This window comes from Rhodnius prolixus, unplaced genomic scaffold (assembly GCF_049639745.1).
Source record: "Rhodnius prolixus isolate KJV_2025 unplaced genomic scaffold, Rpr scaffold_5, whole genome shotgun sequence".
Taxonomy (NCBI): Eukaryota; Metazoa; Arthropoda; class Insecta; order Hemiptera; family Reduviidae; genus Rhodnius; species Rhodnius prolixus.
In genome coordinates this window covers 687,582-704,517 of record NW_027411624.1, presented here as the reverse complement: position 1 = coordinate 704,517, position 16,936 = coordinate 687,582, and the positions used below count along the sequence as shown (strand labels likewise).

General features: G+C 35.1%; 1 protein-coding gene across 6 annotated transcripts in view; it reads right to left on the bottom strand.

The window, feature by feature from the left end:
- Positions 1–38: 38 nt before the first annotated feature.
- The window catches only part of LOC141458262 (uncharacterized), a 254,511-nt gene continuing 237,613 nt past the window's right edge, over positions 39–16,936 (bottom strand). For 2 of the 6 annotated variants that reach the window (XM_074136004.1, XM_074136006.1), the window contains exons 3-18: positions 13,232–13,333; positions 12,976–13,104; positions 12,075–12,225; positions 9,378–9,553; positions 7,863–8,026; positions 7,348–7,495; positions 6,486–6,573; positions 6,270–6,405; positions 5,442–5,674; positions 5,225–5,360; positions 3,385–3,977; positions 2,386–2,704; positions 1,446–1,611; positions 1,205–1,352; positions 630–711; positions 39–518 (exon numbers count right to left, since the gene is read on the bottom strand). In XM_074136004.1, coding sequence (XP_073992105.1) covers positions 441–518; positions 630–711; positions 1,205–1,352; positions 1,446–1,611; positions 2,386–2,704; positions 3,385–3,977; positions 5,225–5,360; positions 5,442–5,674; positions 6,270–6,405; positions 6,486–6,573; positions 7,348–7,495; positions 7,863–8,026; positions 9,378–9,553; positions 12,075–12,225; positions 12,976–13,104; positions 13,232–13,333 — 2,849 coding nt within the window. In that variant the 3' untranslated portion in view covers positions 39–440. Of the gene's footprint in view, positions 519–629; positions 712–1,204; positions 1,353–1,445; positions 1,612–2,385; positions 2,705–3,384; positions 3,978–5,224; positions 5,361–5,441; positions 5,675–6,269; positions 6,406–6,485; positions 6,574–7,347; positions 7,496–7,862; positions 8,027–9,377; positions 9,554–12,074; positions 12,226–12,540; positions 12,560–12,975; positions 13,105–13,231; positions 13,334–13,415; positions 13,588–13,688; positions 13,758–14,050; positions 14,094–14,708; positions 14,770–16,936 lie in introns of those variants that run through there. The other 4 variants (XM_074136007.1, XM_074136008.1, XM_074136009.1 and 1 more) reach the window with 4 other exon arrangements.

Sequence of the window (16,936 nt, the reverse complement as noted above, 5' to 3'; positions counted from 1 at the left end):
AAACCGGAATTTCAACTTTTTTTGGTGTTAGTGTATATAATTGAAAATAAGATGGACCCTTTATCTGACATCCTGCTCTGCTTTAGTATTTAAAACAGGTGGGCTTGAGGTTGTTTGTACTTGTACCAACTTAAAATCTGGTGAGAATGTGTCGCGGATAAAATAAATAACTTTCGTATTGCCCACCATTATCTGTTATTCTCTAATGTAATGATTGTAAAATAAATATGCATAATTCCACAAATTAATTACTTTTTTTTTTATACAACATATAAACATGTTATATTGTTAATTAATTTAATAATTACATTACATTATTTTACAATAATTTGTGATTTTTATTTATTGCTTTTATAATTCATTTAAGTATGAAGCCTCTTAAGTGTTGAATATTTTATATATAACAGTAGTATACATAATGATATATATTAAAATATGACTTAGTTACTTGACGTAGAACTTATATACCCTGGTGACGGGGAGTCTGAATGCTGGGCTCCGCTCAGTTTGCTTTTTCCCTAAACAAAGACATTCAAATCTTTTAATGTGGATGTTACTTTAAAGGACGATTAAATTTAATTTCTTTCGTTTTGAAATGAATAATTTAAAATAATATTTGTAAGGCTAACATAATCGAGAGCGCTCCTGTCTATCTTCTGATACTCCTTTCCTGATCTTGGTCTTAATATGGTAACCGCTGAATGACTTTGCCTGTAAACAATTTAATTCTTGTCTAAAATTTTGGTCTAAACTATTTTTTATTCGCTCTTGTTTCAATATTCACTTTATCTATTGCGTGACAATATATTTTGCAAAACATTAATATTATTTTAATAAAGAGTGAAGCAATCCAAAACAATGACTACAATAAGGTTTTGGTCTACCAGAAGCGCCAATTTACTGAAACATTTTTTCAGTTGAAAGTTTTCTCAAAAATTCTCTCAATTTTCTTAAAAACTTTGTTTGCTAATTATATACCCTAACATATGTAACTTAACAAAGCTGGACATTTTTAAGGTAGATTCGGATCGTTGTCATTAAAAAATCGAAATTTTTTATAAATGATTTTCCTCAATTAATTTTATATAATAGCAGTTTAGATACTAGTTAGTTAGTTTGTCTGGACAATAATGTCCACTATAAAGTTACACCCTATTTCGATTGGCTGATGGAGAGAGCAAATATAATCGAATACTTCACTTACCTTAATAAATTATCATGTTCAGAAGAACTGTAGGATGACATAGACAAAGTTTCGAAGTAATCAGACATATCTGATGCTCCAGAACTGCTGCTAATAGAATCTATGTAGGGTATGGTTAGGGTGCCAGAACTACTTGAGACTGATAGGTCTGAAATAGAAGTGCATACTCGTATAATCGAATAAAAGTAAAACTGCAGACAAGCTCTCATATTTTATTGCTGTAAATGAGTTTTCAATTTACCTTTGGTTCCTTCTTTCTTGGGTGGACAGATTGGTACTTCAGCTTCAGCGGACGATGATTTAACCTCCCCTTTTCCAAGCCTAAAGCACAATTCTTCAAGCGGCTCTGAAGATTTTGATCTTCTTGGAAGTCGAAGAGGTACACCTTCTAAAGACTTTTGCCGCACCTAGTATTGCAAAACTTGACTTAAAAATTTTTATTTTGCAACATCACAAATGTATAATACATGTTGTAAGATAAAAGAAATATGATATAAAGACACATTCTGGAAAAGCCTCTCCTGGGAGCTTAAAACATCAATTTTAATAAAACAAAAAAATAATTTTCGAAAGACTAGTAGAGATAAAATTACTGTGAAATACCAAATTTTAAGGAACCCTTTAAATTACCAGAATAAAAAAAAAAAATTAATTAGGTTGTAGTAAATTAATTAAACTAATTGCATTAAATGTGTAAGTTACGAACATCACATAAAAGAGAAATGTACGCGCGCTAGAGTGCTCATTCTGGAACAGAAAATTGTCCGCCAACTTCTCATTTGATTCCATTCGGGTTCTCAACGAATTATTTGAAGTTTGAACTCCGCGCTTTTATCACTTTGATGAAATGAAAATCACTGAGATTTGGAAAAACGGCTTTAGAAACTTAAAAAAGGCGACTACTTGCTGGGCGTAATGTGTGGAACGTTCTACCAGCTGCTGACACATTTTACACATTCGTGAACATTTTCTGGTGTAGCATTTCTGGTCAGAAGTTGATAAAAGTTTCCTGGTGAACGAAGAGAAACTGTAACAACAGCAGTCCTCAGAAGTGTATCTAACCCTTATGCCTTTTTGGTCAATCTAAACTGGAATTTCAACTTTTTTTGGTGTTTAGTGTACGAGTATATAATTGAAAATAAGATGGACTCTTTATATTTCATATTTCTTTTTTTTTTTACCTTTGAGAGCGGAGTGATTATGGTTTCGAATTCCAGGAAGCCAGCACCAAAGTTCTTCAATGAACCAGTTGAGACCCCAGAATCATTGGACGAAGAGGAATCTCTGTTGGTGTTGGACTTGTTGCAAGGTACTGAAGAGGGACGACGAGATACTTCCTGTTCCAATAACAGCTGAGGTAGTGTCTTTTTCGGTGTGTTCTCCTGACTTTTCTCAGAGGGAAGAGAATCAATCGAATTGGATTGAGAATTCGGAGTGAGCGTGTTGTGGGTTGACGAAGATGTTGTCCTCTCGGTGATGCATTCCAAACCTTCCAAATATCTGGATTACATAAAAATCTACTAGAAAATTTCGCTACAATATAAAGTGGTCTTAAAATAAAAATTTAATACACATACAAAAAATTGTGGGGACTGAAAAATAACTAGTTTCGGGTGATGTTTTAGTTCTATCATAAAACGCTCACCCATCTGTTTCTTTGTATTTCTTCGGCCATCAAACTTAAACTGTACTCTCACAATTTGTGCGAACTCACAAGACTTTTTCTGACTGAAAAAATATCTAATTGACAAATTTTTCTTTTACGTTGCAGTTTTCTAAACTTTTAGAAGACCATAAATTTCTTGATATTCACGTTGCAGAACCTACTCTGATGAAGAACTTTACAGAAATGCTTGGCACGTAATTGCCCAAGACCTCCCAAATAGATTTTCCTTGAAATAAGTTACCACGGAAAGTGTTTGGCCTTGCCTTCATATTTGTCCACAGGTTGTTTAAAGAAATTGGTTGAAAAAATATCAATATCAGTCGCATACTGCACGAAACCTTTAGTTTCTACTTTTGTAGATATTCTATTAACACTCACATCCAAACACATCTTGCGTTAAAATATTTTTTTCTCGTTTTCAGGGTCCTCATCAGTGCATTTTCGGTGAAAAATAATACCGGAAATTTGACAATATAACCTGAACAGAACTGAAAAAATAGCGAAAACAATTTACCTGCCAGAATCCATTGAATTCGATCTCCTTCGAATTTGTGCTAGCCTTCGACGTTCATTCGTAGCATAACAGCTGGCCGGATCATGTCTTCTAAGATAAGGACTGGCTGTGGCAGATCTTGGCTGTGTGGACACAGGTTCTGCGTACGGTTCAGAACACTGACATTTCACGATTGGGTTCATTGAAATGTAAGGTGGTCCTCCTGAATTTATTAGAGCAGATTGTTGCGCTTCATCCGCCACATAGTGAGGAACTGGCCCCATGAATAAGTAATCTGAATTATTCGGCGACAAAGCAGTACTACCTGAGAACGTTGTGGTGTTTTGACATTGACATTGGCCACAGCCAAGTTTACCCTTTAGATCGCGAACATTTTCATAATGTTCCAATGATCGTGCAAACCCAATGTTGGCGTAATTCGGCACTGTGATCACACCAGCGCTGTCTTTTATTGGCGGCTCCATTTTTGGAACTGGGCAGGATTTTGGCGAGGTTTCTGGATTGCCGTTGGCCATTTTACGCTTCGTTTTTTTCAACAAATCAACTTTAGCGTAGATAGCACCATTTGGACTAGATTCGCTAGCAATTACTACCTGAAATGTTTAAAATAAAAATTAAGATTCAATGATTTAAAATAGAGGATATTATAAGAACACTATATATTTTTATTTATACTTCGGAAACTTTTAAAATTGAATTTTTTCTCTAAACATAGACAAAGTGAACTCCATGTGGGAAGACCGAGGCATCCCAAACTAGCCTAGAACTGACTTCTTAGATATTATTAGCTTTAATTACCACCGGACGGATGACATCGAGATTTCGTTATAATTACCATCACAATCGGCAACAACCATAAATTACGCTTGCGAGAAGTATATTAAAAGCAAGTAGGGCTGAAAAAGTATTTGTCAAAACTCCAACACTTGCATTTACTTAATATCTTTTTTAGGCCCTTTTGAGTTCTGTGAAATGATCTACAACAAGATAAGTTGCTTTCACAGATAACTGATGATTTCAACCGTTTCAACACGAATCATCTACATTTGTCGATATTAACTCAAATACTCATGTTAAATTAACAAAGTTAAATATTTATAAATCTCACAAAAGGATATTACCGCTACTGTTCTCAAAAATTTTAATATTCTGGAGGAAACTTTCCCAGCTGACTTAAACCAGCAGCAGCCGACCTATGTTTCTGCAGCAAGATTTCCCCGGGCCTGATATTGTCAAATATAGGAGCAAATCCGGTTTTAATCAAGAATTATTGGAAAACATTATTATTTCTTTGTTTCTGTAATTAAAACTGCATCGTTTCAATAATTTCAAATCACCGAAATTAAGAGTTCGGAAACAGCACATGCAGGCCTATACCACTTATTCTTGTTATCAAATTTGTTGAACGATGCAATCCGAATGCAAATAATAGATACGAAATTGCTGAGTTTTTGATGGACATTGTTTAGATTCCTGGCATGTTTTTTTGAGAAACACGCACTTTGTCAAATGTTGAGAATGTGTTAGGGTCCGCAGTGCTGAAGAATGCCGTAGATTTCAACCTCGTAGAATGCATGTTTGTTCAGTTTCTGGATAGTTTTGGAGTTTCTTCATCATCAGAGGTAGTTTGGAGTAGAGAATGTGTTTTCATTATGAGTGTTCTAGCAGTCAGCAAGTATAGTATACGTCAAATTGTCTATACCAAACTGATTAATCTAGCTAGTGATGATCAGAAACCGGTCAGAAGCAAAATTCTATTTGCGATGGATAAAATGTACCAAAAATTTTACTTTTTAACCTTTACCTTTCCCTCCTAACCACTGAAATAATTTCTATCTACCTGAGCAACAGAAGTGTGTGTTCCAGGCTTATCTTCGTGAGAACAGGAACACGCAGCAGGAACTTGCTTAGTTGAATGGCACATTGGTTGCTGCTGGCACGAGCAAATTCGCACCATATGACAACTGCACTCAAACCTAGAATGATGTCGGAATGTTTTTGTAGAGAAGGTTATGTGAAGCAGATGTAACCTAATTCAAGTGAATGTGGTGAGTTACCTCTGAACATTGTGACACGGCTGACAGACCGGTTGGTGCGCGAGACAAGAATGTCTACAGGCTGGTTGTATGGCCGCGCTGTGGCAGAGACAGTGGTGCACGGTGGCCGGCGGAGCATGATGACGATGACGACACTGACTCGTGTTCATCGATTCCTTGATCTTTCTCGGAGTGTCGTAGTACTCATCAGACGATGAGGCAAGTGACATCCTGTTCGGCTGGTTCGGCTCTTCCTAAAAACCAAAATAAATATTTTTACAAACGAAAAAATAACGATAAAATTGTATCACTTCTAGCAAAAAAATTAAAAGCTTAGAATTAAACGCTTGAAGGAAGAAAAACTGTGGAAAAGATATCTCGGGACGTTAGATTTATACATACTTTTACCTTTCTTAAAAGAAAGGTTGGCTTCCTGCTTTTTTAGATTCCAGATTTTCGATTTTAATTTTTCAAGGGGAATATCAGTTTTTAAGATTCTTAGTACAAAAAAAGTTTTCTACTGTGGAGGTAAGTACAACTTTAAAACGTTTAAAGCCATGAAAATTTAACCTTGTACACTTATAGTGTAGGATTTACCCTATATTTTCACGAAAATTTGGTAATTTTTTTATTTTATAGGAAAAGAGAAAATATTTTTCAAAATTTTAGGTTTTCAATGTTTTCTTTTTTCGTGGAGATTTAGACTAGCAACGCTTAAACTAGTGTCCTACCTGACTGTTTTAAAATGAAAGAATATCATAACACTATTAAATGGAATCAAGTATAGAAGAAAGCAGAGAAAATAGAGGAGGAAATGAATTTATTCGCATTAATAATAAATAAAGTTGCCTTAAGACTAGCGCAGATAGATCTTGGCGTGTCATAGTTCTCATAGTGCAACGGCTCAACTAGGCTTTGACATTTATGTGTTCTTGGTTCACCATGGAGTTGGCAAGGGGGTACGTGACCAGTGGGTGACGCAGCTCTGTAAGCAAATTTACTTTATAATATCTCTATTAACATCACTGTAAAACTTTCTTAATTCATAAGGCCGTAATAAGGTACCTGCAAGTTGAATCACTATTGAAAACTTGGTCAGATCCGACGACAGTGCTGCAACATCCGGCGCTCCTAGTTGTTCCGTGTTCACAACCTGTCACAAACAATTACACTAATTATACAGAAATGAACTCGACCAGGTAGAAACATGCAATTAGAAAACACCTTTCCACTTCCATTTGGACTCATGACCTCCCTAAGAGGCGAAGATGCTAGAGCTCATTTTGTCTTAAGGACAACAATCAACCCTCTCATCTTTAAGAATTATCACGGCTTTCCCACTCTAGATTAGAGTTTTAACGCACAATACTTTACGGATAGCTTGCTAAGTTTGTGCTCCGTGTTGTCTCATCATTAGATTCGCTTTCTGACCTCTCTGATCGAATGGCAGCATGGATGTAGAGCACCTAGAGTCTTGCGCGGCGTCAAATAGTGCTATTATCACGTGCCGGCGTTGTGTAAAGACAGCGCCCATATGTTGTATTCCGTGACATATTCTCCATATACGATGCACGCAATGCATTTTTTTATAATCAATCTATTTTGTTAATTTTGGACAAAATGATTATGTATTGTTTTGCAATTTACAGCTATATTAATTAGAAAATCTCAATACATTCTTCGGTCAGAAGATTTAATCAGTATCGTGTACTTCGCAAAAATTCCAAGGTTCAACGCCATATTGCTTACAGGAGCGCGATGATTTTAACAGGCAGACTCCATCCATTGAAAAAAAGCTGAAGGCCAAAGCTATCACTAACAAGCCACGCAATTTTCCCAAGCAGTAAAAATGTTTTAGCAAACAACCGACACGGACGATGTTAATGGCTAGTGTTATCAACTTATAAAGCCGTTTCCAGTTACAAACCTGTGGCTTCCATGATCCAAGCAGGATTGAAGCCGGTGCCCGGAGTATTGGAGACAGTCAGCGATCTGGTCATGTTTCCCAGCTTGGCCGAATTGCAGCCCCCACACCTGCCCGCTCCACTACTGTTACTCCACCCATCACAGCTAGTCTACGATTAAACAAAAACAACAGAATAAACAAAAAATATCATTACTTACATATATTTTTCGTCTTTTAATTACAATCAGTGGTAAAAAAGTTTGTAGTCTCAAAAAACCACTCTTGTTATACCAGATATTTAAAGATAAAATAATCACCAAACAACTGTCTGATTTTGTAGTTAGAATTATACAATAAGCTAAAGGCTTCAAAATGACTAAAACATATTAAAGCAATGGGATCTTAGATGTAACCTGTGATGGAGTATAGGATACTTAAAAGAAGTCACAAAGTATGTTAATTAAGTTGGTCGATCAGAGGAATGATCACGCAGTAATCATTTTTTCCTTTTTTTACTTTCATAAATACAATTTTACCTGTGATTCCGTAGTCAAATCCGTCACGGAAACGGTATCCCCAAATTCAGAATTGCCAAGACTTTGTTCCCAGATCGTACTACTGAGTCGAGTCTGTTCTGATCCGTCTGTACTGACAGCTGTTTTGAGCCTGGGCGGATGCCGTCGAACTGGGCTTTCCATCACTAAAGCATAATAGTTACTAATAAAATTGATTCATTCATAGAAAACAATTGATTATTATACATTATATTTTCAAGGATTGGGAGAAATTTTCCGGCGCTGCTTCATGTATTATGGAAAGTACTCTGTCTGTAGATTTATATAATTACTTTTTTAAAAAAAGGTGTTTAAGCAATGGCAGAAAATTCCAAATATTCTAAATATGCAAGTTATTAAAATTTGTACCATTTTTATTACAAGCATTTTGTAGATGGTTTAAAAATGGATACCTTTGATGATTCAGAGTTTTTATTGTATATTGAAATGTTCTCAGCGAAAAGATACTAAGTTGTAATAAGACATCAATGGAATAAATAAATATTGTTAAAAACAAAAAATATTGTGTTTTGGATTATCTAAACTTTAAAATCATGTGTTTTAGGTTAACATTGTTAGAAAAGACCATACCGGGAGACCATGCTTTGCGGCAACTCTTTGAGATCACAGCAAGGCAAATTCTTAATAATAAGAGTTTTTATTGTGTTACTTCTTTTCTAGCCGTACTATAGTTTCTTTGTAATGCAATTATTTCTTTGTTAATTAATGTTAAACCAGCATCCTATCCGGCTGTCTTAATCCTCAATAAAATTCTCTCTTTAGTCAGGACAGCGTCTGCTAAACCTGAACAATTATCTTTCTTCCAGCTGTATTAATAACATAACATACTTAGTCCAAACTACTTCTAAAATCATACACTAAGACTCCGGCGATTGTGGATCTCCCGGCAAGACACTTTTTTTTTCTTTTTTTTTTTAAATTGTTGTTTAATTTTATTTTTCCTCGTTGTTCCAACACTTCTCGACATCTGTAACGAGAGAAAACTAGAACTAAGATTTTCTTAAAAAATTTCAGAAAAAGGAGGCAAGAATGACGAATTATGACTGGCTGATCTGCTACATGGGGGATATCCTAGAGATATGTGGCACAGGTAAACAAGGATTTCCTAAGCTGTTCTATACCAGAAACTAAATTTGGGCGAGGGTGTAAATTTATGATCTCTGAAATTTTTTTAAAGACGAGTCCAGCTTGAGGCGCTGCTCAAGTCCAAAGGAGGACCGAAAATGGTAGGCAGAGGTACATGGAAGTACTCCAAAACTGTTCAGACAATGAAAAGATGATCCATTTTACTAAATCCATTTTTCAATTAGAACCTCAAAGAACCTCACAGTTCGGATTTACGCTAACGTTCTCTATTTCGATGTAATGACTGCTAACTGTTTGATCGATTTCTCAGCGCTTAAGGGTTTATCAAGGATCCACACAAAATAGGGAAAAATTTGTGATGGAAAGCTACAATCATCAATAGTATATTACCGGACATATTTCTAATGACTTGCTTCCTTCTAGGAATTAGTTTTCCCTCTGAGGCGGCTCTGAACGAGGCGGTTATTTCATCTCCTTGGTCGGTCACCAGAACGTACACTCCTTCTAGTCGGCCACATGCAGAGCCTCCTTCAAAACAAAAACGGTTTTCCACAACGCCGTACCTCCTTAAACATAAAAAATGAAAGATTGTTAGGTAGTTACGAGTGATTAGGTACGTATTAAGCGCTTAGCATCATCTTTCATTTCAAAGTAACAAATATGTGGGGCTGGCCCCATGCAAAAGGATATACCTATGTTATGACTGGCATTAGATACCGTTTTGTGGACAGAGATTATTGGTTTACTGACTCACCCTTTAATTAAAATTGACCGTGTGTAAACTCTTCTCACTAGTCAAATATTGATGGGCCAGAAAAATAAAAAAATAAAAGTTTTTTTTTTTCAATTTAATAACAATTTGATCTTTCAATTAACGCTTACATTTCCGGGTACTGTTCTCCTGTGAGGTCCGGCACAATAAAACATCGACTAATCCATCTGGGTTGGGTTTATTTTATTTTTGGAGAATATTAAGGCATCAACTTCCGGTAAAACTCATTTCGAAAACTAAAAATCTTTTATCTGAGGAAGTAGAAATATTTGAAATTGCTATTTGTTTATGGAAACTTAGAATTTTAGTCGAATGGCAAGATAAAGAGATAACCGTCCTCCTTTATTAGAATGCAAGATGGATAAACAAAGTGTTCTGTTTTTAAATTCTGTTTTTAAACTAAAGACTGCATTAAAAACTATCAAATAGAAGAAATAAAGTGTGAGACGAAGAGAATAGAAACTGAGAGCTGCAGCTCTGTAGTGACCTGGGCACCAGAAGTTGGAGGATGCTCTTCATGCAGGGCATGCAGCAGCTACGTGCGCCAGGAGTTGTCCGACAAGCCGAGTTGTCACTCTAAATAGCCGGCTAATATTCACTCTCCCATTGCGGTCACGTGGACACTTGTCCTGCACACGTGCCAAACTCAGAAGTGCACGTACTAACACACCTCACCAGCTGCTAATTAGCTATTCCCGAGATTTGTTATCAACTACATCTCTAATAAATATGGATTTGTTTGCACGCAGCTTAATCACTTTCTCGGGTAATCAATGGGTTCTTAGTGTGCGCATCAACTTATTCATTCCCTTGTTCACACCTAAATTAATCGGATCTCTTTGTAGAATTTTAATGCAACTTCATTTATATGAACACGAATACACTGTACATTAATCTAAACAATTGAATTTATTTCTAAATCGATTGATTTTAATTGTGTATCTATTTATTTAATTTAAGGCGCATCCAAATCTAAGATGATTAGCGCAAGAAGCCTTTTCACTGCACTGCCAGCCTCCAGACATTGTTCTCTCATTACAGCCACTGCGAACTGGAGGGCTGCTAAAAAAGGAAAATCTAAAAGTAGCAGCCTGGATTTAAACCCAGGACCTCCGATCATAGTATTAATTTTAAAATTATCACTATTAATAGGTATTTTTACTTTCTCTAATCGTTAGCAAATAACAAGAAAGTGGAAATGAAAGTGGTGAATGTGGAAATTTTCAATTTTCTAAGTTCGACAACTCACACGACCTTCTTGAGCAACACTTTCAACTTTGTATTGTAAAGAATAAAAATTGGAAATTTGTTACTATATTTCTCCTCTCATCTAGAATGTCTACTGTCTAACTGTCCGGTATTCTGAAGTAGCATGAATGATGCCACCACTCTCACAAAGCGTTAAGAAAAATATTTGAAAATCTTTGGAACAGTTTTCTTGAAAAGAAAGTGAATCACACAATCATGAGAGCCCCCTCCTCAGCGACCTCGGAATATGTATTTCTAGTGAATTCAATTCTCAATTTGGAAAGCAAACAATTGCAATATTTCTAGTATTAGTAGTTTTATATATTTATTTTGTAATTACAATTTAAATTACTTGAACGCTTCTTTAATTTAATAGCAGACAGTTCCCCCTGTTAGTCGCACTACCCCGATGGTATTATATTTCTGGATAAATAAAAACTGGTCAACTAAACTGGAGATGTTGAATTTTCAGATGAAAGAGTTCTTGGAATTTTTTGATCAAGAGTACTCACACTCCAGTTCTTCTGGAACTTTGAAGTCTCCAAGAGGCGGAGATGGACATACAGACATGAAAGGATGTTTTCCAGCTCTGGAATTTCGGAGCAATATCATATGTTAAGTAAATTGAACTTGTAGGGGGATAAATTTTTCTGCTATTGTAGAACAATTTTCACTAAGACAATATTTGGCAGATTGTTTTAGCAAAAAACATATTTTTTTAATAATAAACTCTAATTGAATTGAACTGATGGTTAGATTTGATGAAGGAGCTATCTAATGGACTGTTGCAGCAATTCTCATTTGAATGCATCTAATAAAAGACAAAGCTTTGATAACTTTAAAAATTGGTGCAATTCAATTTCACATTATTTTTGATTACATGGCTATCCTTCCCTATCACTGATAAAAGCATTGGTATCAAAACTTGATTGTTGACGAACTGTTCCGAGTTTAAATGTTAAACAAAATACCAGCAGTATACATATAAGTGTTGAACATTTACAAAAAAATTTATGAGTTTACGGGCAAGAAGATGCGTTGGAGCTTTTACGGACTAAGTAACGAACCTGAGCTGTGAAATGTTCCAAACGCCTATAAGTCGAGGCGGTACGCCCATAGTCAAGGAGAACCTGTACTCTTGAATGTGCAACCTTGCAGGGCCTGCAGAGATTTTGGTGCGAGCCGGAGCACTTCCTATTTGGATCAGATACTGCAGATCTGTAAAACACATTATTAAAAATTAAGTTTAGTGAGTGAAAGAAAAAACGGGAGAAATTTAACAAACGGCAATAAAATCTAACTCATTCACAAAAGTAACGTTCAACTTATGAAGACTCTTCTATCGGTGAGCAGACAAAATGCTGAGAATAAACTACAAATAAAATTTATTACTAGAGCGCGGTCAAACATCCAATTGATTCATGTCCGATTAACTATATTTATGCACAAAATCAGTTAAGTACAGCAAAAGGAAAATAAGCATAAAACTCTGACAAAATGCGATTTAATAATGTACTAGATAAAAACTGTTACCAGATTAGGGAAGAAGGGGTTTAATTCACTCGGGCTTATTTTTTAGGATAATAATTTAGGAAGGTTTTTAAGATAATAAATACTGTGGTTCCTAATAAGGTAATATTTCATATATGGCTTCTATGATTATGAACCCAGTGTTATAAACACAGAAATTAAGAATTAAACAGATGTTCTAGGCAAATTTAAGATCTAAATAATACTCAATTAGCGTCCATCTGCGATAACCATCAACTTTTTGTACGATTAGTACAAGTAATTTATGTAAAAAACGATTCAACAACAATGAGGGCAAGATTATAAACGGTTTACGGCTTGTTTGGAAGAATAATTTTAGTGGAAATAGAGCATCAAAATGTTAAAACTATTATCTCCTTTTATAGATTTTGGAAAGCTCAAATAACATTTTGCAGTTTTAATATTAACCATAAATACCTTCTCCTAAATTGTTGGCAATCTTCACTTGCCATTGTATAAGTCGTTCTCTGGTGTCGAACGCCAAGACTACAGTCACATCTTGACACAGAATCGCTATAGTGTTGGACTCTTTGTCTAAAGTAAACCCTGAAATTAAATAGATTTCAATTAGTCAAAAATAAAAAGAAATTTGATAATATTTTAAATCAGTTAATCATTATTAATCAATAAGTATTGTTATTGATAATTAGGAAGAGCTAACTCATCGAATTACCTGTTTCTACCCCAAGAAAGTGCTGTAAGGAGAGGGATGCCTTCGTTTGACCCTGTTTGTATCTGTCTTTGCTGTCCCTGTACAGCTGCAGGTGCAGGCAATCTGTAACAAACACGGTAAATAAGCTAAAGAAAAAGAAACATTTTATTTTTTTAAATACATTTAAAAGATGCAGAGATATTACAGCAAGTTCAATTAACAAAATTTGGCGAACAGTTGTATTTTGATGAAAACATGTCAGTAGCAGCCCACATGGCACACCTTGCTACACTAAATTAAAGCTGAAACATATGCCGTATGCGGGTTTCCAGAACGAGATGTAGATATATTTGCACATGCTTGCATATATAAATTTTTCATCACTTAGAGAACAGATAGGGCAATCACAACCTGATCTTAAGAAGTATTATTATTTTCACTTCAAACCTAGAATTTTTGTTGATGGTAGCTATCTAACCTTGAGGGAGGAGCGTGGGTTCTGGTTCTCTAGCGATGGTTCTCTCGTGGATTCTAGTGCAAACCAGAACTAAAATCAGATTAAAATATTAACAATTTAAAATAATGGTGCGGTTCGAGTATTTTATCCATTACATTTTGTGGACTAGGCCAATAATAAATCACCACTGTAATTTTTCACCAAGTTTCAACAAATTTATTCCTTCTTCAGAGAGTTATTGTGCAAGTGTCAGTTACAATACGGTAGAAATTCTATATCTTCGAACATGTAATACTGTTACAACGTTGTCGATAGATTAGAATAGTGATTTATTGACCGAATATTCATCCCTATTAATCTGTTAAATTTAACTACGAACGCACTGTTACAGTAATTGTTAAATGACCCCATTACTTGGTTGGTTTGTTGTACATGAAATTGTTTTTTTTTTTTTTTTTATATCGCGCACTAACTAGATGTCTTGATATAACCTTATTCTGAACACTGAGGTTACTATTGTCGTGAATGTTTAGTATTGGACAAAAGAAAGAAGGTTGTATTTGTGAGATTATCCTCTTACAGTCAATTCAATGAAAGCTGTCTGGGATCAAATGATCTTTTTATGTTTTACATTTGCAACTTCGGTAGCTTGGAAAGAAATGCTAAAATTGACAATATTTTCTTCCTTAAAGCAAAACACAATTCTTGTTAATAACATCCTCTAGATACAATCCCAATTAATGAGAAGAGGTGCTATTTTTGATCTGCGGACCCTGATAGTCTCTGAGAATGTAACTAAAAGTTAATGGATTGAAATACAGAAATGTCGTACCCTCCAAATTAATCACCGACTAAAAATTACTCAGAAATCTGGTAAGATGACCTTCCTTTTTAACCCTAGCAAATACTTCGGTAGCATATTAGACACAAAGGTTAAAAAATGTTTAAAGAAATAATAAAGGAATGGAAACGATGTGTAAAAGAAAAATGTCTGGCATAATTGATGTAGTGGCGCTGAGGGTAATCCGGTAATCTTGTTACCTCGCAACGTGGAACTTACAGCCTCTCTCGACACTTCCTTCCGCATCTAAGCCAATTCTTCCTTGGAGTTTATACTACACTAGCCAATGTTTATCAGATATTTACGACCTAACTAGAGGTTATCTGTATACAAGAACAAAAAGTAACACATTCAAAAAATGTATCATCTGTAGCCGCTGGAGATTAAATTTACTATTTTTTTTAGTCAATCTAGGCCAGCATTTCAACTTTATCCAGTGATCTTCTCAATTATTTGGTAATAAGAGCAACCCTTTATCTTACACCTACATAATTCTGCTCCTAAAAGTGGAGATGAACAATTAAATTATGTAATTCTTTTGTGGTCAATCTAGGCCTTAGATTCAACATTTTCCAATGGTTTTTACACAATTATTTGGAAAAAGAGCGACTTTTTTATCTTCCAGCTTCATCGGCTCCAAAAAGTGGTAATCAATGATTAAATTGAATCAAAGCAGGAATTTTTACTTTTTCCAGGATTTTTTACACATTTCCAAACTACACAGAGCAACTGTGATCACCACTTTTTAGCGAAGAGTTGGATATAAGATAAGTGCTCGTTCTCATTTCTAAATATATGTGCTAAAACAGTGGAAAAAGTTGAAATCCTGGCCTAGATTGACCGAAAAAGATTTAATTTAACCATATTTTGAAGTGAAAAGCTGGGTAAAAAAATAAAATGATGTTCCTATTTCGTTGGTTGTTTAATTCAACATTTTTGCTTAACTTTTTAAATCTCAAGTTTTTTGTTAAGGAGACATATAGAATAGTAGTCCCTTGATTTAGATGCAATTAAGAAAGTGAAGTTATTACATTGTAATAAGTCGTATGGAAAATGCTGTAATTACAGCAGTTAAACGGAAATTGGTTTATTTTATTTATAATTCATGTATTGTAGTGGTGAAAATGGTTTGGTTGATTGTGGAAGTGATAATAGTGGCAGTGGCGCTACCTTGGGCGTGAGGCCTCGTTTGCAGACCGTCATCCTTATAATGGTCGTCTAAATTCTAGGTATCTGCATGCAAAGGGAATAGAGCAATATAAGAACCGCATCAAGCAGTAAAGCGCGGCAACACACCTAATTAGGCGGAATGCCTACCTCTTCAGTCACTAAACCCGTGCGCTCAATTCGATAATTGAGCATTTTCATTTAACACCTTTCTCTCGGGCTTGTATCTCCCTAATTATCTAGGCCTATTTTGTTTCTGTAAGGGCACAATGTACCTTTCAAAGAAATTAAATCTCATAAATTTATCATGTACCATTCGCTCGATTCTGTTTTCAAAACGAGTACAGCAAGTGCTGCGACCATGTTAATTTTCGATATGTTTTATGTTTCACGGAAATATTTGTTGTGGATTTCCGTCAATCCAAAAGATTGTTTCGTCGTACATGTGAACACATTAGCTCAATGACTATAGTATAATTTCATGAAACTCAAATTTTATCAATGATCAAAACACAATGAACAATATTCAAAATTTATATTATTTTGGATTCACCATGGGAACGAATCCCAATACAGAGATCCAATTCTCTCGGTTGGTTTTTCAACAAGCGTAATTCACGTTTTGAAAATTTCTCAAATCTGAAATGATTTTCATTAATTCTCACTTTCATATTTGAAATATTTTCTCAACATTCGATTAAGTACTGTGAGAGTGGGAGGATAGGTCCCTCAAAATTACCCTTCTATTCTATATTCATAAATTTGTAGCTAGAAATTCAATTTCAAAGAGAATTCCTCAACCGCAACTAGCCCTTCACAAATTGTACGTTTCGCTATTTTGAAATATTTTATCAAAAATGCTCCATCGCTTCTCTTTAAATTCTGCATGCTCAATGTATACTTCACAATCTTGTTAAGTTTTCCAAAGTAAACGTTCTCTTGATTTCGTCACAGGAAGTAACACGATCGTGCTAATTTCCCAGAGTTTTTGCAGGATATACAAGAGGTCCTTTAGCGCACGGTCTATGTGAATGACAAAATCGCCGGACGCTTTAACTTATTACTCTACAGATAACTGTACAATATTCAAACTTTTGAAACAAGAGAAACTGTGACTGCAACACCAGATTGTTTTGAAGCTGTTTAAGCCACCATATAATATAAATTATATCCATTTTCAAGCACAGCAGGAAGTGGGCAAACATGCTGGCGGCCCTTCTCCCCGAAACTCCAAAAAAAACTTGGGTACAACGCCACCTGC